At 35.6% G+C, this 25667-nt stretch overlaps 1 protein-coding gene across 4 annotated transcripts in view; it reads left to right on the forward strand.

The window, feature by feature from the left end:
- Positions 1-25667, forward strand: part of TAX1BP1 (Tax1 (human T-cell leukemia virus type I) binding protein 1) — a 103470-nt gene that overhangs the window by 14830 nt on the left and 62973 nt on the right. For 3 of the 4 annotated variants that reach the window (XM_011938604.1, XM_011938603.1, XM_011938605.1), the window contains exons 3-5: positions 6081-6183; positions 15448-15635; positions 19280-19438. In XM_011938604.1, coding sequence (XP_011793994.1) covers positions 6081-6183; positions 15448-15635; positions 19280-19438 — 450 coding nt within the window. The remainder of the gene's footprint in view (positions 1-6080; positions 6184-15447; positions 15636-19279; positions 19439-25667) is intronic. The other variant, XM_011938606.1, reaches the window with a different exon arrangement.

Genomic DNA, 25667 nt, shown 5'->3' on the forward strand with positions numbered 1-25667 from the left:
TTCACCATGTTAGCCAGGATGGTCTCGATCTCCTGACCTCGTGATCCGCCCATCTCGGCCTCCCAAAATGCTGGGATTATAGGCTTGAGTCACCGCGCCCGGCCTTGAGGGATAGTTTTTAAGTAAGGAGTAATAAAGTTTAGAAGTGAAGCTTAATCTTATAGTGCTGAGTATGATAAATTGGAATTTGAAGAGAATGGAGGTAAAGAGAACGTTTAGACTATCCTAATTTTCTATGTGAGATAGTGAAAGCCTAAAGTGGAGAAGGAAGTAAGTTGTGTGTAATAATCCATAAATAGAATTCATAGGATATGTCAACAGTCAATTGAATTAGGACTGGCACTCATTCTATGGCGTCTCAGTAAGGAGGAGCAAGGTCATGTGTTAAAAGTTGGGGAGGGCTTGAGTATAGATAATTGTCCTTGCTACTGTGGAAGAATGTCACAGGGAATTGGAGTAGCTTAACCAGAAGATTACTAAGCAGCAATTTTATGACTTTCTCCAGAGAGATTCAGCATTTGGAATTGTTTCAAGAGTGCCAGAAGTGGCTGTCATTCAAACTGGGTGTTGGAAAAGGGTGGGAATGGGAAGGGAAGAGGACAAAGGGTACTATGGTGGTTTTGAGCATATTATTGAAATGATTGACTGATAGTGAAGTCCAGGTTGGGTAGGGAAATGAGTGAAGCCAAACAAGGGATATAGACTGAGTAGGAGGTTTTTGTTCCTTTTAGTTTTTTTTACTCCCTCTGCAGTATTGATTGATTCGTTTTAATTATAATGAAAATAAACATATAACTTATGTTTATTATTTTATACGTTCACCTCTCATCTGAACATTATACTCCCTATTTTACAGATGATGGAACTGAGGTCCAGAGATTAAAGTGACTTGTTCAAAGTTATCCATTACACATTGGAGCTGAGATTTGAACCTTATGTAAATTGGCATTCAATAATTATTCTCTGGCTGTTTGGTTGAGCTATCAGATTATTCAGAATTAACAACAGAGTTGCTAATAAGTTCAGCGTGGATTTTCTTTAGTGACAGAATTGAAGTAAAATTACAGGAAAAGATTCAGAATTGAAGTAAAATTATAGGAAAAGATTTAGAACTGCACCTGATGCAGGCCAGGCACAGTGGCTCATGCCTGTAATCCCAGCCCTTTGGGAGGCTGAAGCAGGCAGATCACTTGAGGTCAGGAGTTTGAGAACAGCCTGGCCAAAATGGCAAAACCCTGACTCTACTAAAAATACAAAAATTAGCCAGGCGTGGTGGTGCGTGCTGGTAATCCCAGCTACTCAGGAGGCTGAGACATGAGTATCGCTTGAACCCAGGAAGTGGAGGTTGCAGTGAGTAGAGATTGCACTAGAGCACTCCAGCCTAGGCGACAGAGCAAGATTCCGTCTCAAATAAAAAAATAAAAAGAACTGCACCTGATGTCATATCTTTATTATTAAACCAACATTAATTGCAGTAAAACATTGTATGTTACATTATATTTGAGTTTTGTTCTGTTTTGTGTTTATGAATTTGATTTGGTCTTAGTTGTATAAGTACATAAGCATGAGGAATTGGTGTATGTTTAGATTTATGCTTAGTACAAATTAAATTACCTTACAGTGAAAGACCCCCGGTGGATACCTGAAATTACAGGTAGTAATGAACTCTGTTTACATTGTACAAAATTTTCTGATACAGTCATACCTATGATAAAGTTTAATTTATAAATTAGGCACAGTAAGAGTTAACAACAATAACTAAAAATAGAGCAATTATAACATGTAATTGTTGTATTACCTGATACCTGGCCTGCATCATTAGCAACTCTGTTGCTAATTTTGAATAATCAGATCTTTCACTTAACCAAACAGCCAGAGTAAAAGTTATGTGAATGTGGTTCCTCTCACTCTCAAAATATCTTATTGTACTATACTTACTTATTTTGGGGTCTGGTTGACCTCAGGAAACTAAAACCATAGAAAGTGACACCTTAGATAAAGGATGACTACTGTAGTAACATTAAAAGTCCATGAGTTTTTGTTTTTTAAACTTTAGAGTCTTAGAATTCTCACATCTCCGAGATACTGTTCTAATTGGAATTCTCACATCTCCGAGATACTGTTATAGTTGAGGAAATTGGAAGTGCAGAGTGGTCATGTGATGTGTTCAAAGTCACATTGCTAATGCATGACTACCCTATACAAGACAAACAAAACCTCCCTATAAGATACTGTTTTCACTGCATCCTGCTGCCAAGCACATGAAAAACTAAGTTGCTTGATTAGAAGGTGGATCTAAACAGTGATTTTATTCTTGAATATCCTGTTTCAAGCTTTTGTTTCTTTGTTCCTTGTTTTTCCTTTTCCTTTTCAAATTTTTTTCCTCCTCCTTCTGTTTTCCTGCCTTGGTCTCCCCTTCGGTCCTGTCTCATTCCACTCATTTTCTGTTTAAAAAAAAAGTCCTCTGGTTTAAAAAAATAATTATTATATTATAATATATATAAATATTAATAATTATAATTATTTATAATTATAAAATTAAAACGTCCCATAGTCCCACTACCAAAGTATATCCCTACCTAATATCAATGGTTAGCACTGTTAATGTTGTATTTCCTTCCAGCCTTGTTTTATTAGTGGAAGGAGACTTTCAGTCTTTTTTGTTTTTATTTTCGAGACGGAGTCTTGCTCTGTCTCCCAGGCTGGCGTGCAGCGGCGCAATCTCGGTTTACTGCAACCTCCGCCTCCCGAGTTCACGCCATTTTCCTGTCTCAGCATCCCGAGTAGCTGGGACTACAGGCGCCCGCCACAATGCTTCGCTAATTTTTTTTTTTTTTTTTAATTTTTAGTAGAGACGGGGTTTCACCGTATTAGCCAGGATGGTCTTGATATCCTGACCTCGTGATCCGCCCACCTCGGCCTCCCAAAGTGCTGGGATTACAGGCGTGAGCCACCGCGCCCATCCTCAGTCTTTTTTCTAATATATATATTTTGAATGTTGCTGGCATATCTCATGTCTTTTTTAATGCCGTGATTTTTTCATTTAATCACTTACAATTAGTTCTGTACCGTTTTATCTCGTTGAGGAATTTATGCTGTTTATGATATTTCTCTCTTGAATCAATGTTGCATACTCCCTTTGTATATCTAGGCATTTTTGCAGTTATTTTTTTCTTAAAGGAACTTTTCTGGTAGCATGATTTTTTAGAAGCTACATTGTATACAAAAGAAGGAAAATGAATGCTCCAACCCATTGTACTCCTACCTTCCCCAGTGATGTCTGTTGTTATGTTTCTGGATTAGAAAAATTCATAGGCTCATTTTATACTTTTTTTGTGGGCTTTTTTCCTCACTTAATTATATTTCTTGGGAATCCTCCTATATCCATATGTAATCAGCTCATTTATTTTCAGTGCCTTTCCTGCTCCAAGGCTTGTCTCCCTTTATTCATCTCCAAACATCAGCCCCTCTTCTCTGTTTCTTTCTTTCCAACTGGTCTCTTGTATGCTTTCCTCACCCTAATGTTTCTGTCTTTTCCTCAGTGTTTCTCCAGGATTTATTATCTTTATTTTTTCTAGGTAACTTTGATGTCATTCTGGTCTTCTGTATGTTCTTTCTCAGAATTTTCTTTATGATCAAAACTTACCCAACGTGTTTTTCTGAAATGTTAATCCTATTTAAAGGGAATATATTGTGGCTTTCTCCCTTCTCTGTCACCCTTGTTTAATTTCCATTTTATCATTTATTTTGCTCTTGCAGTAGTAACAAGAATGATGCCCACTGCTGTTGTAATTCTTCAAACTAAAGTATGTGATGTATTCATTGCTTTAGTTTCTTTCTTAACATGCATACAGCCTCCAATGGTATCTGTGACTACAATTAACTGGTTAACTAGATTCAGGTATATCTCTTAGAAGCAATATATTTTGGCAGTTTCAGATAACTGGCTATTTTGTCCCATTGTCCGAAGTGTTGCCATGTTCTCCCTGCCATTTTCAATATTTGAAAATTGCTGTTATCAACTGTAAGTGTAATAATTTTCTTTTCACTTGGTAATGGTGGACCAAAAGACAAGATTTCTTGCATTTCAGTGTGTCCTGTAGCATTGAGAAGCAAGTTCTAGCCCAGTGACCAGGAAAATAAAACAGAGAATCAACCTTTGGTTTGGACACATTATGGTTTATTGACCCTTCTAATTAGATTTATTATTATTGCAGTGGACTCCTACATAATTTCCTGATGTTCATCTTTTGTGTTCCTTCCAGTACTGTCCACTCTAACATACTTTCATGTGGGAGCTTGATATAAGACAGTTACATCCCAAAGGAGCCCATTCCCTATGTCTTTCCAGGTTGAGAGACTTCTACATTTATTTTTTATGTATGCCTAACATGCCCCTCTCTAAGTAACTTAAGAACTATTTAGTTTTCCTTACTTAAAAGCAGTTTGAAGTGTAGTTCTGTATTTCTGACTTTTTGCTCAGGATTGTATCTCGCCCCCCAACTTCTTGGTAGGCTCAGTTCTCAGGCTGCTAAGAAGCACTTACGTGATAGGCGCTGTGCTAAATACTCTACAGGGATGATCTCATTTAATACAGACACAACCTTTAGAGGCTGTTTTTGTTATCAGAGGAGAAAATAGAAATGAATAACTTGTCCAAAACCATACAGCTAGCAAATGATCTGTTCTGGTATTCTGACCTCACACTCTATGCTCTTAATTATTACAAAATACTACACCTATAATAACGACCATTCATGGAGTGTTTGCCATGGATTAGGCGCTTTACGTGCTGCTTTTAGGTTCATTATCTTCTTTAATTCTTCCAACAACTGTGAAAGGAAAAACTAGTTCAAACAGGTGAGGTAAATGACTTGTTCACTGATTCCTCAGGTTTCATATCGGTAAAGAGATAAATAGTGTCAAATGTTTTTTACCTTGACACAGAACAGAATAAATTGTAGGATTTGTCCCAGCATGCAAATACACCAGAAACCAAATTTCGTGCAACACTTACCCTTAATGTACTCCAGTACTTTCTCTTCTATATAATTGCAAAATAAATGCCAGTCATGAACCACTAAATTGGTTTTATCACTTCCTACTGGGTTATAACCTGTAGTTTCAACCATTCCTTTGGAGGCTAAAGGTGACTAAGGTTCGTCCAGCTTCAGTATTCTGTTGTCTATAATCAAGCCAATCAGAATCCTAGGTATAATCTAAGCTTTTGGCTGATGCATAAATTTTTGTAATATTACTAGCGAATGGATATCTAATACCTGTTTTAAACATCTCCAGTTTTCAATATTTAGCATGGTATAGTCCATCTGGAAAATACGGATTGAGATATGTATATATTCATGTTGTAAGTAGAAAATGTGTTGAGTGAGACATGAGTGATCTATCTGTGTATATATAAACATCTTGGTGCTAAAGGTCTTTTTACAAAATTTGCCAGTTGGGTGCAGGCAAGACTTGCCAAAGATGAGGGATTAGTGAATTTAGTGGATTTAGGGGGAGGCAGATGTCTAAGTAAAACAAATAAAACACTTAAATTGGAGGTATAAATTAAGTTTTTTGAATTTTGATATATCTGAAAATTCTTCAGAGGTGAATTTGTAATGCATGTCTAATGTTTTAAATATTAATTTTCTTTAGTCTTTAACTCCCTCAGCTGTTGGATCTACTAGACATTCAGTATGTGCCACCTTTGAAAATAATACTCTGTGGTCAATAAAAAATAAATAACAAGTATTTAAAAACTCGCTGTGTTTAGTGAAATTAAATTTTAATCAAAACAAGTTTTTATATTTGATCATATGGATAAATTATCCTTGAGAAATTGGAAGCAAATTCCTTTTTAATACAGTAGAAATTCTACTATTCAATTTATGTAGATTTTTATAGCATTAGGCTGTGGTTTAATTTAAAAATAATTTGACATGCTTGTTAAAATACTCATGATTTGTAAACATATTAAATATATATTTTAACTGTAAAATACAATTTAAAAAATGCTGTATGAGCCTAATATTAAACTATTTGCTTATAAACCTGCCTTTTGTGTTATTTCCCTTTAGGTTGGATGGAGTACTGCTCGTGATTATTACACGTTTTTATGGTCCCCTATGCCTGAACATTATGTGGAAGGATCAACAGTCAATTGTGTACTAGCATTCCAAGGTAAGGACTGAAAACTGCAGGACTCGATGAAACTAGATGTCTTATTGCCATTAAAGACGTTGTACTCCATTGTAATGATTTGTTCAGATATGTCCAGGGTACCAAAGTTGAATTAATTTGTGTCTTTACGGCCGGGCGCGGTGGCTCAAGCCTGTAATCCCAGCACTTTGGGAGGCCGAGACGGGCGGATCATGAGGTCAGGAGATCAAGACCATCCTGGCTAACACGGTGAAACCCCGTCTCTACTAAAAAATACAAAAATCTAGCCGGACGAGGTGGCGGACGCCTGTACTCCCAGCTACTCGGGAGGCTGAGGCAGGAGAATGGCGTAAACCGAGGAGGCAGAGCTTGCAGTGAGCTGAGATCCAGCCACTGCACTCCAGCCTGGGCGACAGAGCGAGAATCCGTCTCAAAAAAAAAAAAAAAAAATTTGTGTCTTTACTTAGCAAAAGCCCTAAGAATATAACTGTCTAGTGTAGGCCACATGATATTTTATGTAGACATTCAAAAGTTATTGGTTGTTGTCTTAACTTTCACTGAAGAGTGGGTTTGTTTTAGAGATTAATTTTTGGGGATTTTTTTTCAAGTGAGAAAACAATACAGTAGTGATAACAGATATTAGAATAATGTAACAAAAAAGAGGTGAGGAAATAGTCCAGATGAAAACCACATAAATGATGAACAGAACTTATAGTTATTTGAATTCTGTCATGTGTAAGTTCCTTTATTATAAAATGAATATAAAGTAATATAAAATTCATTTTTGTGTTAGCTTGGCATAATTTAAAAAATTTTAAAGATACTCTTATTCAGGTAATTCTGACATATGCTACAATATGGATGAACACTGAGGATGTTATAAGTCAAATAAGCCAATCACAAAAAGAAAAATACTGTATAATTCCACTATATGAGGTACTTAGAGTAGGGATAGACGCAGAAAGTAGAATGGTGGTCCACAGGGCGTTCAGGTTCCTTCAAGGAAGGAATGGGGAGTTATTGTTTAATGGAGGTAGAGAGTTTCAGTTTTGAAAGATGAATTTTGGAGATAATGTTGGTTGCACAACAATATGAATGTGGTTAACATTGAACTATACACTTTAAAATGCTTGAGATAGTAAATTTTATGTGTTTTTTACCACAACTTAAAAACTTGAAAAAAAAAAAAAACACTCAGAGATCTATCAAAGAATTTACTGCAGAGTAATTTTGTATTATAATTTTACTGACTTTAGGGTTGTATTAAAGTGAATTCTTACTCTTGTGTATGTCATAGATTTCTTTTGGTCTGGTGAAGTTTGTGGACTCTGTCTCAGAATAATATTTTAATGAATATAAAATAAGACAAAATTGCAAAGAAAACCAATTATATTGAAATAATTAAAATATCACAGTAACAGATTTTTGATATATTAATACATGTGCTTCAAAATCTGTGTAACAAGATGTATTTTTTTTGGCAGATTTAATCACTGCCATGATTTCCAAGTAAGATAACATTGAGATACCTGTAACAATTGTAATGTGGTATTAACATATAAGTAATTCCTGTTGGTGACAAAAATCACAAATGCTGATAATCAAAGTACATGCTAAAATTTTAGTTAAATGTTAGTAAAAATAAAAATATAATGTTTTTACCATTAAAGTTGATGGATGACCTGAATTTTCTTTATCCTTTGACCCCAGGTTGAACATTCTCTAAAACTGCCTCTTTGCTATTGAGAACTTTATTTGCCTTTGTGTTTAAAAAAAAAATTCTGGGACTTTATTGCTCTTCCCTGGGACTGGCTATTAATAATTAAGACTTTTTCCTCTGGGTTTCTCATATGTTTAAGCAATGGGCTCTATTAAGAATGTTCTTACGTTAACAGAAAGAAGTTTACATTTTATGAATCATTACTTTAAAAAAAAATGTGCTCGGGATTATGAGATGAATGATTTAAAATAAAGTTTATTGTCTCACACATTTTCACATATTTTAATGCAATTTAAAAATCGTGTAAATCTTTTTTGTTTGAGCCGGAGTCACACTGTGTCACCCAGGCTGGAGTGCAGTGGTGTAATCTCAGCTCACTGCAATCTCCGCCTGCTGGGTTCAAGCGATTCTTGTGGCTCGGCCTCCTGAGTAGCTGGAACTACAGGTGCTCACCACCACGGTTGGCTAATTTTTGTATTTTTAATGGAGATGGGGTTTTGCCACGTTGTCCAGGCTGGTCTCAAACTCCTGACCTCAGGTGATCCACCTGCCTCGGCCTCCCAAAGTGCTGAGTTTACAGGTGTGAACTACCATGGCTGGCCCTAAATCTTCAAAATGAAACCTCAAATCATTTCTCCCTTATCTGATCTGGTTTACCATCTTCAGAATGTTAAAAATTAAATTTGTTTTAACAAACTAAAAGAAAAAACCTCTAAAAAACCAAACTAGACTAAAATATTTATTTAATGAAAATACTTTGTTAGCATGCAAATGCTTACTTCAGAAAGGAACCAAAAAACAGTTTGAATTTGGGATAAACATTTCTAGTATTACCGATTTCTTTTTTTTTATTTTTATTTTTGCAAACAGAGTCTTTCTCTGTTGCCCAGGCTGGAGTGCAGTGGCGCAATTTCGGCTCACTGCAAGCTCTGCCTCCCAGGTTCACGCCATTCTCCTGCCTCAGCCTCCTAAGTAGCTGGGACTACAGGTGCCTGCCACCACGCCCGGCTAATTTTTTTTTGTATTTTTAGTAGAGATAGGGTTTCACTGTGTTAGCCAGGGTGGTCTCGATCTCCTGACCTTGTGATCCGCCCACCTTGGCCTCCCAAAGTGCTGGGATTAGAGGCGTGAGCCACCGCACCTGGCCAAAAATTTTTATAGTGATCCCTCCCTTGAGTTTTAGTTTTTGTTATAGTTGCTAAGAGAGAGCATCAGCCTGTTTTAAGGACAGCATAACTTGGAGCCTATGCACATAGCTTTGGTGTAGTGATTTCCAAACTTAACTGTAATTTGGAATCACCGGAGTGCTTTAAGACATACAGAAATTTATGTCCCACCTCCACATTTGTGATTTAATTGGTCTGTGGTATGGCCTGGGTTTTAGAATTTTGGAAAGATCAACAGGTGATTCTGTTATGTTGAAGTTTGGGAACCAGTGGCATGGCAGACAGTTTTTAGCAAATAATTGTTAACATTATCTAAGTGATATGGTCTTATCTAAGTTAAAATGTCCTGTTTTTTATCAGGCAATATCTGACTGGATTTTGGTGACACGTGCAGAGCAGCCTTCTAAAATAACTAGACTCAGATTAATCAGCTTCAGATGGTTTAATTAAAACAAATTAATATACTTTTTTGGAGCAGTTTTAGGTTTACAGAAAAAATTGAATGAAAAGTAGTTCTCTTGCAATCCCTTACACTACCTTTCCCTGCTTTCCTTAATTTTAACATCTTGTGTACTCCATTTGTTACAACTGATGGACCAATATTAATACACTATTATTGTCTGAGTTCATAGTTTACATCAGGGTTCACTGTGTGATGTAAATTCTGTTGATTTTGATGAATGTATGAACACATATACCTACTGTTGCAGTATCGTAAAGAACAATAACTTCACTCCCCTAAAAGTCTCCTGTGTCCCACCAACTCATCTCTCTTTCCCTCCTCGTAAAACCCTGGCAACCAGTGAGGTTTTACTGTCCCCACAGTTTGCCGTAAAATGTCATAGAGTTGGAATCATATGATATGTAGTCTTTTCAGATTGGCTTCTTTTACTTAGTAACACGTGGTTTAAATTCCCTCATGTCTTTTAGTGGTTTGAATAGCTCATTTCTTTTATTACTGATTAATATTCTATTGAATGGATGTATCATAGTTTATTAATCTATTGAAGGAGATCTTGGTTGCGTCCACGTTTGGCACTTACTAATAAAGCTACAATAAACACTCTTGTGCAAGTTTTTGTGTGTATATAAGTTTTCATTTCATTGAGTAAATACCAGGGAATGTAATTAATTAATTGTATGATAGGTTCAGTTTTGTAGGAAACTGCGAAACTGTCTTCCAAAGTGGCTTGTACCATTTTGCATTCCTCCCTGCAATGAATGATGAGAGTTCCTGTTGCTCCACATTTCAGCAGCATTGGATGTTTTGGATTTTGGTGGTCTGTTTGTTTAAAAACTTTTTTTCACTTTATTCTGAATTTTGCATATGTTTGGTCTAAACATTAATTGGCACTGTGAGTGCCTGGAGCTTGCATATATAAAGATATTTCCTTATGTTCTGTGCCAGGAAACCAATATGCAGAGGATAAAGCTTGTGTAATATGGGCAATGATTTAGGTCCTCATAGATGTTTTTGGATAAGGAAATGTTATAAATTATATATGTAGTTTATCTTTTAATAGCTTTTTTTAGATAATAAAATTTAAGTTTGTATTGGAACCAGTTTTGTTACATTTAAAACTTCTTTCCTAATGGCTGTTGTTTTATTTTTAATCATTTTTATTGTGATTGGTTTCCTCTTAAAAAATAAGTTAACTGCCAGGTTAACTTATTTTTTCAGTGGTGACTCACACCTGTAATCTCAGCTATTTGGGAGGTTGAGGCAGGTGGATGGCTTGTGACCGGGAGTTAAGAGACCAGTGTGGGCAACATAGCGAGACTCCATCTGTTGCAAAAAAAGTTATTTAATGTGTTATAGTGACTATTGCATTTGTTTATTAGGGACTTAGCAATAAGTTTAAAAGTGGTTAAAAGAGAGAGAGAGAGAAAAGCATCCAGTTTATTTCTGTTAATACTTCAAAAACATTTTTGGGCCAGATGTGGTGGCTCACGCTTGTAATGTTAGCATTTTATGAGGCCAAGGAGGATGGATTGCATGAGCCCAGGAATTTGAGACCAGCCTGGGCAACTTGGTGAAACCTCATCTCTACAAAAAATATCCCCAAAATTAGCCAGGCATGGTGGTGTGCACGTGTAGTCCCAGCTACTTGAGAGGCTGAGGTGGGGAGGATCACTTGAGCCCAGGAGGCTGGGGTTGCGGTGAGCCGAGATTGTACCACTTCACTCCAGACTGGGCGACAGAGTGAGACCCTGTCTCCAAAATTCATGGGCACTAAACATAAATGCAATATGTTTTACAAGTTTCTGAAAATTCAACAGTTCATTTTTGAGTTTTGAAATTCAGAAATAAAAGCATCTGCCTGCCTAGAACTTTTTTGTTGCGTAAGGAAGTCAAGGAAAGCTTAGTCATCAAATATTAGAGTTATAGAAGGGCTTTCAAGCATAATGCAAATCACTTTGCTCATTTTGTGGATGAGTCATGAGAATCCTGGAATGCAAAACCCGAAACATCTAACAGTACCTAAACGTGATTGTTTTCCTAAATGAACCCTTATTTATTTATTATAATCTTGTTGAACACTAAAGGCACAGTCTGTAAAATTCGACTCGAAAATTTTGTTTTTACTTTTTCTCATTTTATTTTCAGTATCTATCTGACAACAGTTTTTCCAGGCAGCTTTAAATTGCAGCTCTGAATAATTAGGTCTATCTCAAATGGTTTTGAACGATATTTTTTAGCAGTTTATTTTAGTGAAGTTTTTGTTTTCTAAAGAATCAGACCTTGAGGCCGGGCGCGGTGGATCACGCCTGTAATCCCAGCACTTTGGGAGGCCGAGATGGGTGGATTACCTGAGGACAGGAATTCGAGACCAGTCTTGCCAACATTGTGAAACCCTGTCTCCACTAAAAATACAGAAGAATTAGCCAGTTGTCGTGGCTTGCGCCTGTTAATTCCAGCTACTCAGGAGGCTGAGTTAGGGGAATTGCTTGAAGCAGGGAGGTGGAGGTTGGGGTGAGCCAAGATCAGGCCACTGCACTTCAGCTGGTGACAGAGTGAGACTCCGTCTCAAAAAAAAAAAAGAGTCAGACCTTGAATACCTAGTTTGTAGAGTTTCTAATGTCTTGATGCCAGAGCTGATTAATTATGCTGCATATTTGTTTTCTAGTTAAGCTTTTAAGTAAGCCTAGTGGCTATTTGGAAGTTGGTATGAATTAGTAAGTTTTTAGTAGAGATTAGGAGGGTGGATTTTTAAAAACTTTAACAATGTATATTGCCAGATACATGTCTATGATATTTGCTTATTTAAACTTTGTATTTTGAAGTAATTTTAGATGTAAAGAAAACTTGCAAAAGTAGTACACAGAATTTCTGTATGCCCTTTGCCTAGCTTCCTCTCACGTGAGCATCTTGCATGACCATGGTACATTCATTTAAGAAAACAGTAGTTTAATAGTGGTATAGTACTATTGACTAAAGTACAAGCCTTACTCAGATTTCACCAGTGCTTCCATTACTGTTCTTTTTCTGTTCTTCGATCCAGTCCCTAATCCCTCTTTGCATTTAATTGTCATGTTGTCTTAGTCTCCTTGGTTTCTCCTTATCTTTCATAACTTTTACTTTCTTGTAAAGTACTGTTAGCATTTTGTGTTGTTGTTGTTTGTTTTGGTAGTAGCTTGCTCTCATCTTGGTTTTGCTCATTGTTTTCTCATCATTAGATTGAAGTTATGCATTTTTGGGAAGAATGCCATAGAAATAGTACTGTACCTTTCTCAGTACATTTTATCAGGGAGTATGTGATGTCCATATATCTTATTACTGGTTATAATCTTAATGGCTTAAGATTGTGTCTTCTGGGTTTCTCCACTGTAAATAAAGTTATTATTTTTTCCCTTGTAATTAATGCATGTTAAAAGGGAGCTACTTTGAGACTGTGGAAATATCTTGTTTCTCCTCATATTTTCAGCCACTAATTTTAGTATCCCTCTGTGCATCTTGCCTACGATTATTGTGGTGTTTGTCTAATGAAGTTCATTACTTGTGTATTTATTAGTTGATCATTATGTTTGAATTGTCTTCTTCTCTGTGGAATCATTAATTTCTTTTGTGAAATAAAGTCTAATACCGTATTTTTTTTTGTTACTTAATTGTTTCAGCTTTAGCCATTGGAGCTTTTCAAGTGGGCTCCTGTACTTTTTTTGACATGCTCCACCCCTCCTAATTTCTTTTTGTGGACTGCTACTTCGCTTTAAAGCGCCACAAGAATTTATCTTATGTTATATATTGACTGCCTCTCCTCTCTGTTTTTTTTTTTTTTGAGACGGAGTCTCACTGTGTCTCCCAGGCTCGAGTGCAGTGGCGCAATCTCGGCTCACTGCAACCTCTGCCTCCCGTGTTCACGCCATTCTCCTGCCTCAGCCTCCTGAGTAGCTGGGACTATAGGCACCCACCACAACGTGCAGCTAATTTTTTTTGCATTTTTAGTAGAGACGGAGTTTCACTGTGTTAGCCCGGATGGTCTGGATCTCCTGACCTCGTGATCCGCTTGCCCAGGCCTCCCAAAGTGCTGGGATTACAGGCGTGAGCCACCGTGCCCAGCCTATCCTCTCAGTTTCTAAGGAGAAAAGCCAGCTGTTTTTTAAAGAGTGAAATCAGGCAAAGTAGGTATAATAACTGAGGCTGAAAATTTCAAGGCATGAAAGAACAGCAGGCATAGTGATTATAGCTTTTGGGGTAGATATTAATAAGGTAAGATATTTATCTTTGTTTATTCGTTTCACAATTGTTGAATGTTTTCTTTTTACAAGTCATTGTGGGGAATTCTGAATTTTTTAATATGTATATGCACAAATATGTACACATATATGTGCCCTCAATGTGTGTGTGGTATCTATGGTGTTTTAGAGGTTTGATGTAGTTGTAAGGCATGTACATAGTAACTAGTAATGTTAGGTTTACTGTGGAGGTATGTAGTTTTTATGCTTGATCTTAGCCAAAAAGGCTGAGAAACGATAGGAGATGTTTATTTTTTAATATAAAAAGTACTGTGTGAGCTTTGGGGGGGAGGCAAAGATTAATTTTAAGTTACAGTAATCCAGCAAAATTTAAAATGGGATAACAAATTGAGGAAAGAAGGGGGCAAATATTGAACACATTATTCTAGATACTATAAATATATTATCTATTTGTTAAAATTTTGGATCTCTGAGACAGATGGCCTTTTTTTTTCTTTAATTTTTGTTTTTGAGATGGAGTTTTGCTCTTGTTGCCCAGGCTAGAGTGCAGAGGTGCGATCTTGGCTCACTGCAACCTCCACCTCCCAGGTGCAAGCGATTCTCCTACCTCAGTCACCGGAGTAACTAGAATTATAGGCATGTGCCACCACCCCTGGCTAATTTTGTATTTTTAGTAGAGTCGGGATTTCTCCATGTTGGTCAGGCTGGTCTCAAACTCCCAACCTCAGGTGATCCACCCGCCCCAGCCCCCCAAAGTGCTGGGATTACAGGCTTGAGCCACCACCCCTGGTTTTTTTTTTTTTTTTTTAAAACAGATTAAGAGCCTATAGCTCAGGGAGGTTAAGTAAATAATAGTGGTAGAGCTAGAATTCTGAATAGAGCTGTGGGGTTCTAAAGCTTTTTTTTTTGAGACAGAGTCTCACTTTGTCACCCAGGCTTGAGTTCAGTGGCACCATCATGGGTCATTGCAGTCTTGACCTCCTGGGCTCAAGCGATCCTCTCACTTCAGCCTCTCTAGTAGCTGGGACTGCAGGCACATGCCATCACACCTGGCAAATTTTTGTATTTTTTGTAGTGACAGGGTTTCACCATGTTGGCCAGGCTGGTCTCGAACTCCTGGCTCAAGCGATCTGTCCACTTTGGCCTCCCAAAGTGCTGGAATTACAGGCATGAGCCACTGCACTGGGTTCTAAAGCTTATTTTTACCATACTGCACTAGCAGACCTCATCTTCTTTTCTGCCTTCATATAGTTCACATGTGCAGCATATTCCTTTAGTTAATATCTCTCATTTACATGTAATGAATGTCAAATTGGAGGGAAGATTTCTTTACATGACATATTCCCATCCCCACTCCCAGTCCTCAGTAGATTTTTATATTGGTTCTTCACTTGCTCCTCCTCCAGCCTGTTTCCCATTGTAAAGTATATACTTGCTTCTCCCAGATGAGTGGGTTTTGCCCTAAAAGATACAAAGGGAAAGGATATTCTGGGAATATAAGCTTAAACCTAAGAGAAGAAAAGTTTTAACTTTGAGGAGGAAGGAAGAGTCTAGTTTTGATAATTTGTGAAAGGAGGAAGGACATATCCTAGATACGTGCCAAGAACAGTGTGTGGAATGAGGTACGGCAAGTATTGTTAAATTGAAATAACATGAATTTTATAATAGGAAGTTTAATAATTTTGTTTGTTAACTTCCTCTTAGGATATTACCTTCCAAATGATGATGGAGAATTTTATCAGTTCTGTTATGTTACCCATAAGGGTGAAATTCGTGGAGCAAGTACACCTTTCCAGTTTCGAGCTTCTTCTCCAGTTGAAGAGCTGCTTACTATGGAAGATGAAGGAAATTCTGACATGTTAGTGGTGACCACAAAAGCAGGCCTTCTTGAGGTTGGTATTCACAGTGAGATAGTGATTCACTGATAACTTTAAGAACAGAGCTCATGTTGGTTGGCATTTTAAGAACTTTAAGGTTACGTGAGAGTTGCCACAAAGATCGAATGCTTTAACTTGACGCAGTGGCTCACGCCTGTAATCCCAGCACTCTGGGAGGCCGAGGTGGGAGGATCACGATGTCAGGAGATTGAGACCATCTGGGCTAACATGGTGAAACTCTGTGTCTACTAAAAATGCAAAAAATTAGCCAGGTGTTGTGGCGGGCGCCTGTATTCCAGCTACTCGGGAAGCTGAGGCAGGGTAATGGCCTGAACCCGGGAGGCAGAGGTTGCAGTGAGCCGAGATCACGCCACTGCACTCGAGTCTGGGTAACAGAGCGAGACTCCGTCTCAAAAAAAAAAAAAAAAAAAAAAAAAATTCCAATGCTTTTAACTAAATAAATTTAGAGTGTCTTTTTGAAATGCTTAAAAAATCTTTTGGCCATAATTATGCTGTTGGTTTCACTGTGGCAGGGACTGTCCCTAGGGCGTGTCCTTATTTTGTGCATAGTAGATAGTGCAGTAAGTACCGATTGGGAGAGTTTAGGTCTAAAGCTTTCCTTACGTTCCTTTGCCTAACTTTTTGTGGTGGCGTAATCATTTCATTGTAGAATGTTACCAATTTGGGGATGAAGCTGCTTGGGATAATGGTATAAATCAGTAAATCTAACTGTAAGGATGTGAACTTGGTTTCACTACCATGAGCATTCTCTTTCTAAAGTGTGGCAGTGAGGCAGGAGAGCTTCCCAGTCTCTTAATTTAGATTGAACATTTTTAGAATGATTCCTGTTGTTGTATTTCTGATGAAATGGATAAGCCTAGATTAACCATAATTTAAAAAGAAAATTTAAAAAGCTATTTACTATTTACTGTTTTTGTAAATATAATATGGAGTCATGATAATGGCTTCAATATAAATTTACTATGTAGATGGTCTAATAATGCCTTATGTATTAATTTTTAGTAGTCATTGACAGAGAAAATAGAGTGACTTTCTTTTCTCATTTTAAGATCACATTTTTCAGTATCTTTATCCTATACCTAAAAAATTACAGTGCTGTATTTGAGTTATTGTGATTAATGATATATAGTGCCCTCTATTATAATAATAAGAAAAATAGCTTCTGAAATTGGTTGATTATACATTTTTGGCTAATTTATATTCATATTTCTTCTATTGCAGCCATTGCTTTTTCTTTATAGTTGGATAGATTTTTTTAAGATGTAAATATTGAATGCCTTTGATTTTACTTTTATTAACCTCAAAGAACTGAGACTGGAGCAAAAAGACAAGAGGTTACAGATATAATACTTTTATTAGACAGTCAAACTAGGTTAGGAGGAACCAATCATTTTTTATTGTGAATTCTTTGATATCTTTCCTTCCCCTTTCCAGAAATTCCTCTCTTATCTTAAAGAAATGTAACTTTTATAGGGTGACTAAAACATTTTGTGGTGCAACTGCCTGATAATCAAGGTTTTTAGCTTTGTATTTGAATGCCAGTCAAAGATGCTGAAACAAGCTCAGATCTTAAGAATGCAGTTAGTATTTATACTGTAGCTTTTTGAATACTTATTAGACCACCCTCATTTCAGGGCCTCCAACAGAAAAGTGATGGGCATTTTGGCATTCATATCTATCTTGTACTTTTTCTTCAAGTAGATTGAGACGTACCACATTCTGTTTCACTCCTTCCTACTTTGCAAAGGGTACTTTATAAAGAAAACGAAAATTGCTGTTTCTTAAGTAAATATTTCTAAGATTAAAATTTTTTAACCAATATTTTGATGAGTCTTTAAAATCCCCACGTTCATTAAAGTTTTTATTTTATCTAAAACTGCACAAAATTAGTACAAATGTGAGACATTATCTGGGGCCCTGTTGACATTAAAAGTGATTAATGAGACATAATTTTGCCATGTGTGGACCTTGATTATATCCTAGATTTAAAAAAAAATTGGGGGGATAGTGAGGGATATTTGACTATGGCCTATTGGAGAATATAAAATTATTCTTAATATTCTTAGCTATAATAATAGTGGTGGTCTTTTAAAGCCACTGTCCTTATTAGGTGATGCTTGCTCTGAAGTATTTAGGAGTGAAGTGTCTGCAATTTCATTTCAAATGGCTTAGAAGAAAAAAGGATACATAAGCTTAAGTATATAAAGAGAGATAAAATAAACATGGCAAGGTATTAATAATTAGTGAATTTAGGTGATGGATGTTTGGATGATCATTGTAAAATTTTAACTGTTTTGTATTCTTAACATATTTCAAAATACAAAATTGAGGCAAGAAATGAGACATATACGTTCTTATCTAATTTGAATTCTTCTAAAATGTCTACTTAAGCTTTAGTGAACTCGAGAAAGTATATGTGAATTAAATAAATCACTGGAAAAGGTGATTCTTTTATAAAGTCTGTGTTGCGCTTTGTCAAGATATATCTTTATTTTTAAGCTGCCAGATAGTTTTGAGCCAGATTTAATGCCAAATTAATAATGATATTAATCTTTATGGGTAATATACTTGCCTGGTTCTAATTTTCTGTTGTCTTTATTGAATGCCATTTATTGCAATCTACTTCAAATCATTTTTAAAAAATAGATAAGATATAAAAGAAATTCAATGATTGAATAAATAAACTTTTCCTGGCTTTTTGGTTTGATTTGTTGGAACAGATAGAAGAGTCATTCAGAAAGTTTGCAGCTATTCAACTTTGATAAGAGCCATTTTAGAATTTAATCAGTTTGATTTCATAATTCCATGACCCTGGAAAACCAATTTAGGGTGTATGGAGGAAAAACATTTTACCAGTTAAATGTATAATACCACCTTTGTTAAGTCTTCCCTCTGAGTCTTCATTCTTCCTGTAAGACAAATATGAACTTTGTTTTACTATCTTATGACCATTAATTTAGTAATATTTTAGAATATTGAAGTTCATATTTTCCTGAACTATTGGCTGTTCCTGTAAGAATCAGGTATATTGTTAATATATTGTTACAGTCTGCATGTTTGTCCTAAAATTTGTATTTTTACTTATGAGGAGTGTTTTAATTTAGCCAAGTAGAGGCCATTTTATATATAGAAACTATAAATTTCTTGATGTCTTCAAGAATCAGCACTTTCAATAGTAATTCCATAGATGAAGGCCTTATATACCATATAAGTTTGTGATAGATTCAAAGATTTCTTATAGGTTTGCATTCCAGAAGAGGTACAACTTTTCCTCTTGGAGTATCTGATTATTACTGTGGATCAGAAAGCCCTGTAATTAACGGAAAAATTAGTATGCCTTTTTTTTAAATTTTGATCTCAAAAATGATTAGCAGCCAACTTCATAATACAGTTCTCTCATTTTATATCTTCTTTTAATATTTTCTTCTTTGCTCAACCAAAAGAAGGTTTAAATTTATGATTGATGAATTTTTCTAACTGAAGGCTAAAAAATGCTGATTGATATAAAGTAGGTAGAATGTAAAAGTTCTTTCTGTGAATGTCTTCACTATTTTTTTTGGAAATGGAAAACTATATTTGTAATAACATATTTTAGGATTAAGCAAAAAACTATTTAATTTGAGTTTTTTGCTTTATAGTTGAAAATTGAGAAAACCATGAAAGAAAAAGAAGAACTGTTAAAGTTAATTGCCGTTCTGGAAAAAGAAACAGCACAACTTCGAGAACAAGTTGGGAGAATGGAAAGAGAACTTAACCATGAGAAGGAAAGATGTGACCAACTGCAAGCGGAACAAAAGGTTAGTTGTGTCTTGTGTAACTGACTGAAGTTGATAGTATATTGCCTGAAACCCACCTTTTTAAAGAGCTGAACCAATTAAGTAAGCAAAAACCAGGTATTGAGAAAAGTAGCCTTTTAGATAGACGTTTATATAAGAACAGGTCAGTTCCTATTAACCTTCTGCCACAGCTGCTTTTATGTTTGTAAGATGGTTAAAATACTTTTAGACTTTTGGTACCAGGCTTGTTGAGGTAGTCCCTGACAACTATTTCCAGATGTTTTACATCTAATTGTAGAATACTTGATAAATTTTTTGTTCTTGTTTAGAAATACAATTAGAATGATAAGCACTGAATAAAGGAAAAATAGAATACATAAATTAAAATTACTTTTCAAAAAAGTGTAATTTGGTGAAATAAGATGTAGTATTAGACAAAATTTTGAAATTTTTAATGGGAGAAATGTTTTATTATCCTAAGAAACAAACTAGTTAAAATTGGCAGAATTTCTTGAGCTAAGAAAAAGAGAGACAGGTACAATGCAAGCAGAAAACATTGTGGCTTCATTAGTAATAGAAATAGACTTGTAAGAAGCCAAAAACAGTGAAAAAACAGTTATCTAGTCATTGAGTTGTTTAATATTTTCACGAGAAAAGCAATTTGTTCTGATGAAACTTACACAGACTGTGATCATATATATTACAGTCTCACTTATAGTAGAGCTGGTGGGATATACTTATGCCCATTGACAGTATTGAGCTGTTGTTTCCTGAGGATGGGGTCTGTTCTGTTATCTTTCTGTTCAACAAGGCCTCCAGCAATTGCTTAATAATTGCTAAATGAACTATTAGTCCTGTGATGCTCAAACTTTTTATACTCCAGTGGAGTGGTTATATATTGTATACCTGGGCAGAGATGTTATACAAGTAAGTCTTAAATTCTGAAAAGATTTTCCTTGCTTTGTTCTATTTGTTTGAGGATTGCTCTTTTCAGTTAGAGGGTGAACATAATGTCAAGTACTATGTACATTTACAAATCTCCTTATAAATGTCTGTGAAGTCTTCACTTCTGTCTTTTCTATCATTAGTCTTTTTAGTTAAAAATATGCAAGTATTTCCCAGTTTTACTTTTAGTGTCCTGCAGCAGACTGTAGGACTATAGGAGTAGGATTTTCCATTTGGTGAAGGAACTACTTTTTTCATTTGAACCTTTCAAGCAGGTATACCAAATATTCAAATATAGTGAAATCTCATAATATGTGCCCTCCATGACTATTAGGACATTCAGCTAATTTTTTTTTTTTTTAACTCATTTGTTGTAATTCTCTTGCTGCTTTGTGTAGTTATTACTCTCTTTTTCTCCATTCTTTACATATTTTTCTCATGATTTATACCTGGATTTGGCAGTTTTCCAAAGTGTAATGTCAATCTTTTTTTTTTTTCCACTGTATTACAAGCCAGAGGGATCAAGGTGAGATAGATAACTCATGAAAAAGGCCCATTTCACCATGTCCTAAGCCCATGAGATCAAGAATATCCTGAAATGTGGCCTTTGGGGTTTTAACTCTGATTACTTTGAAATCCAAGAAAAGAATGGATGATTGTGCGAATAGGAATGGAAGAATGATAGACCTTCATTTATGTGAAATTACATATATATACGCACATCAGGCCATTTCTGTGGTTCATTTGAGTATTAGCTGAGATTTAAACAGTCTCACATTCTCTGTCCTTTCCGGGTGATAAAGGGGTTAAGGACTACAGACAAGACTAAAGTGGTAGACTGAGGTCAGGGGATTAATGAAGCAAAACTTGTAGGAGATTGTGGCCTTGGTGCTCAGAAGAGGTCTTCAGCAGAAGTTTTTATGGCAACTCTTAAATCTTGATGACACTCACTAATCTTGGAGGAGACTACTTCTCTGCTGCCATTCTTGCATTGGGGCATATTCTCTGGGAGGCACTTGAAAGTGATTTTTTAAATGATGCTCCATATTATAGAAAAGGTTGATAAAAGTACCTGGAATGGTACTTGATGCATGGGAGGTTCTCCCTAAATGTAAGTAGCTATTATTATTTTACTGCTTTTCATAATATGAACCAGAGAATCATCAAGGAAGGACTAAAATATAAAGTGTCATCTGACAGGAGTGGAAATTCATAGCATTTCCCTCAGATTCTAAAAGTATAATGCATATATACTATAACCAAAAAAACACTCTAAGTTATAAAACATATGTGGTGACAATTGTTTATTTTCTGGGGATAAAACGTGTTTGCCCAAAGTTCCTCTTTGTTACTATCAACGGACTTTTAGTTTTTTTTTTTTTTTTGAGACGGAGTCTCGCTCTGTAGCCCAGGCTGGAGTGCAGTGGCCGGATCTCAGCTCACTGCAAGCTCCGCCTCCCGGGTTTACGCCATTCTCCTGCCTCAGCCTCCCGAGTAGCTGGGACTGCAGGCGCCCGCCACCTCGCCCGGCTAGTTTCTTGTATTTTTTAGTAGAGACGGGGTTTCACCGTGTTAGCCAGGATGGTCTCGATCTCCTGACCTTGTGATCCGCCCGTCTCGGCCTCCCAAAGTGCTGGGATTACAGGCTTGAGCCACTGCGCCCGGCCGGACTTTTAGTTTAATTTATTTTTTATTTTTTTATGAATTTGCTTCATATTCCAAAATTAGTCTCCTGCTGGGCTGCTACAGCTCCAGACTTTCAAACTGGTCTGGTTGGATGGCTTATAAAATCTGTGACATTTCTTGGCATTTGTTTTAAATCTGTTAAATTTAATGGTGTGAATCCTGTAGTAGTTCTAGAGGTCTTCTATTTGAGGTACTGAGTATATAAACTGTTGAATATCTGAAAGATTGTTCTGATGTATCATCTATAATTTTATTTAAAGTTTTATAATGGATACTCCATGTAATAAGCAGAGACCTTCATTTTCTTCATAATAGAAATTTATTGCATTTCGATTCTTTTATAAAATAATGACTATCTTGTTATCCATTCCATACTTGACAAAAAATAAAAGTGAATTAAATGTCTGTAGTTGTTTATTAATAAAATTTTTTATCTTTTATCACATTGACTTTTATCACTCTAAAGTGCTCTAATAATTAAAACTAAATGAAATTCTGATAATTACAATTCTTTAACTCAGTGAATTAAAAGAATTGGATATGTTGGGATTATTACAACAGATTGGTTTAAATTATATGTTTGTTTTTAATGTTATTTTATGAAATTGGCTGCTTGAAGGAATAAACTAGGATTACAGAATAGATTAAAACAAGATAATGTTTATAAATTGAGAAACAATAAATTACATATTGTATTTCCCCTAGATTTTTGTGGTATCTACTTCATTATTCATGTACATCCTAGATTTAAAAAGTAACTATTATTAAGGATAATTTTCCATTCATTTCTGGTTCAACTGTAAGGGAAGATTTCTCCCCTCCTCTCTTGAAAAAGGCTCATTAATAAAAATAACTCATATAACATCTAATAAAAGCCAGATGGTGATTTGAGTGCTTTACATATGTTAGCTAACTTCATCCTGTGAAGTAAGCAGTATCGTCTGCATTTTTCAGAGGTAGCCCAGAGAGGCTACTTGTCCATGATTGCACAGTTAGTAAGTGATAGAGGCTAGCAGTATGGCTCCATCAGTGCTTCTAACCACTACTCTATACTTCTGAGGGCCAAAGATGTGAGCTGATCTAATTGATTATTTTTCAAAACAGCTTTACTGAGATGTCATTTGTGTATCATAAAGTTCACCAGTTTATACAATTCAGTGGATTTTAATGTATTTACAAAATCATGTAACCATTACCATAGTCTAATTTTTGAACAAATTCATCCCCAAAAGAAAGCTTTTCCTTACTTGTGGTTACTCTCCATTTACCTTCCGATTCCTTCCCCCTGTTCCAGACACCCACTAATTGAAATTTCTGTATCTATGGATTTGTGTATTTTGGACATTTAACATGAATGGAATTATATAATATGTGGCCTTTGTGACTGGCTTATTTCACTTAGCGTAATGTTTTCAAGGTTCGTCCATGTTGTAATATATATTATTAATTCATTCCTTTTATTGCCAAATAATCTGTTGTACTGATGAGTATTTTTTAAAAACCCCATCTTTACATTTATCAAAGACTTCTGTGAAAATTAGCAGTTTGTATGTTTCATTGTGTTCTCGTTTGTATTTTGGAGTGCTAGATACATATTGGAAATTGAAAGATTTAAAATTGAGGCTCAGAGAACCAATGATTTTGAATCTTGTTTTTCAAACAGGACTAAAAAGAGCTGTGCCCCTATTAAGTTTTTCAGTTAGTTTAGTTTATAAGTTTTTGGAGTCTAAAGTATGAATTGAGTTTTTTCATATAATTGTATTTTCAACTTGAATAACAAAATGGATATAATGTACTTCAAGACATTTTGGAACTATATTATATTTGAGAATATTAAAGTAATATTGCCAAAACGATGTAATGGAGGCTGTTACAAACTGTTAAATGTACTCATACTGTTTTGATTCTTAAGTTTCACAAACTGGGTAGGAGACATCACCAGGTATTTGGGAAGTATCATAGGTATAGGAGTGAGACAATGTGCAAGATCTCGTCTCTGGCTAGTGTGGACCTCTTAAGCTATCTTTATCTTTTTGGCTTTTTCTTCTCTAAAACGTAAACATATTTCACATTGTTGTAGAGTGACAGCATATACTCCAAAGAATAACTTGTCATCACATGGAGTTTTCCTTTTTATTCTCATTGAAATTGCTTTCAAAAGGTGGTCACGTAGTTTTTCTGAGTTCAGGCTTCCTCATGGATAACTCATCTAGTTAACAAGTGGCAGAGTTGAGAACCTGAAAAACCAAGATAGATGTTTTTGTTGCTATATTACAATGGCTTATAATAACAGATGCAAGTGTGGTATGTCTCTTTATTCATCGAGTGTTTGTGGAATAAATAGGTAACAATGAGTTTTGGGGCTTGTGGCATTCTGACCAGTTTTTATTGTAGTCAAAAGAAGGATCTGAAGGTGGCATTTTACTTTGGATATGGGATTTTATGGTCTTGAAAAGGATTAAAAAAACATAAAAACTATCATTCTTACTATATGTAAGCTATTTACAGTGTTTTCTTTTTATGCATCTTTAGTGTTTTTCTGTGGCCTTCCAGTTCTTTTAAGAAGTTTTAAAAAGAGCACTATTTTGCACTTTATCATTTTACAAATATTGTGGGTATTCTGGCATTTAAAGGGACGAAAATACCAGTTTGTAACAGCTAACAAATGAAAGATTTTGTATTACTAAAACTCAGCAGTCATTTGTCTCCCTCTAGCGATCACATAACTGTGCCACATTGCCCATTTACTTACCATGTTTTGATTGAAAACCAGAAAAAAATAGTTTAATACGTTTTAAATTATGTTTCACATTTTATGGAATTTGATTTACATTTATCTAAGATTGTCCTGATTATAATTTTAATAGAAAATCAATAGTTCCTGTAAAGATTTTGGGAAGCCTTTATTATCTTGCTTCATTGAGCCTGAGAAGCCATGGTAATATGTTATTACTTCCAGGAAGAAATAATCCAAGTAAACTAAGACATGCCATTGATTGTGAGATACATCACCGTTTCAGAAAGGATAAATTGTGGGAAAAAATTAGCATATAGTTTTAGTACAGTAATGTAATGTCTTTGTGGATGTTAGTCATTGAAATGGTTTTCTCATTTATAGAAGAAATTTTTCTTATCAGAATATTCTAGGACACATAATGGTATGGTTAGATGAAACTCATTGATAATACAATTGAAGGATCATATGCATTAAAAGTTTAAAGTTTAGAATTTTGAGTTGCGAGAACTTAAGTCAAATGGAGTTCTTTTTGATAAATGGAATTTTATGGTGGTAGCTTTGTAATATGTCAGCTTTGCTAGGCTGAACTTATTTTCCAGAGTTCCCTTCTCTGTAATTTGCTTAGAATGAGCCACAGGAGAGATTCTTGCATGAGATGAGGCAGAAGTGAAGCAGCAGCCATTTTTGTAGCTTATACAAGTTGTGGCTTCTCTCCTGGCTCACCTTGTTGGTATGAGGTAATAGTAGCCAGGCTGCAATTGCCCTACCTTCTGTGGAATCCTCTTTCAGTCTCTCCATCTCCTGGGTTAGGTCTGTCAGGAAGGACCCCAGCATGCTCAAGACACCTTGAGACTATCAGGGTCAGAATAAAAACCAACATGG

This window comes from Colobus angolensis, unplaced genomic scaffold (assembly GCF_000951035.1).
Source record: "Colobus angolensis palliatus isolate OR3802 unplaced genomic scaffold, Cang.pa_1.0 Scaffold175, whole genome shotgun sequence".
Lineage (NCBI taxonomy): Eukaryota > Metazoa > Chordata > Mammalia > Primates > Cercopithecidae > Colobus > Colobus angolensis.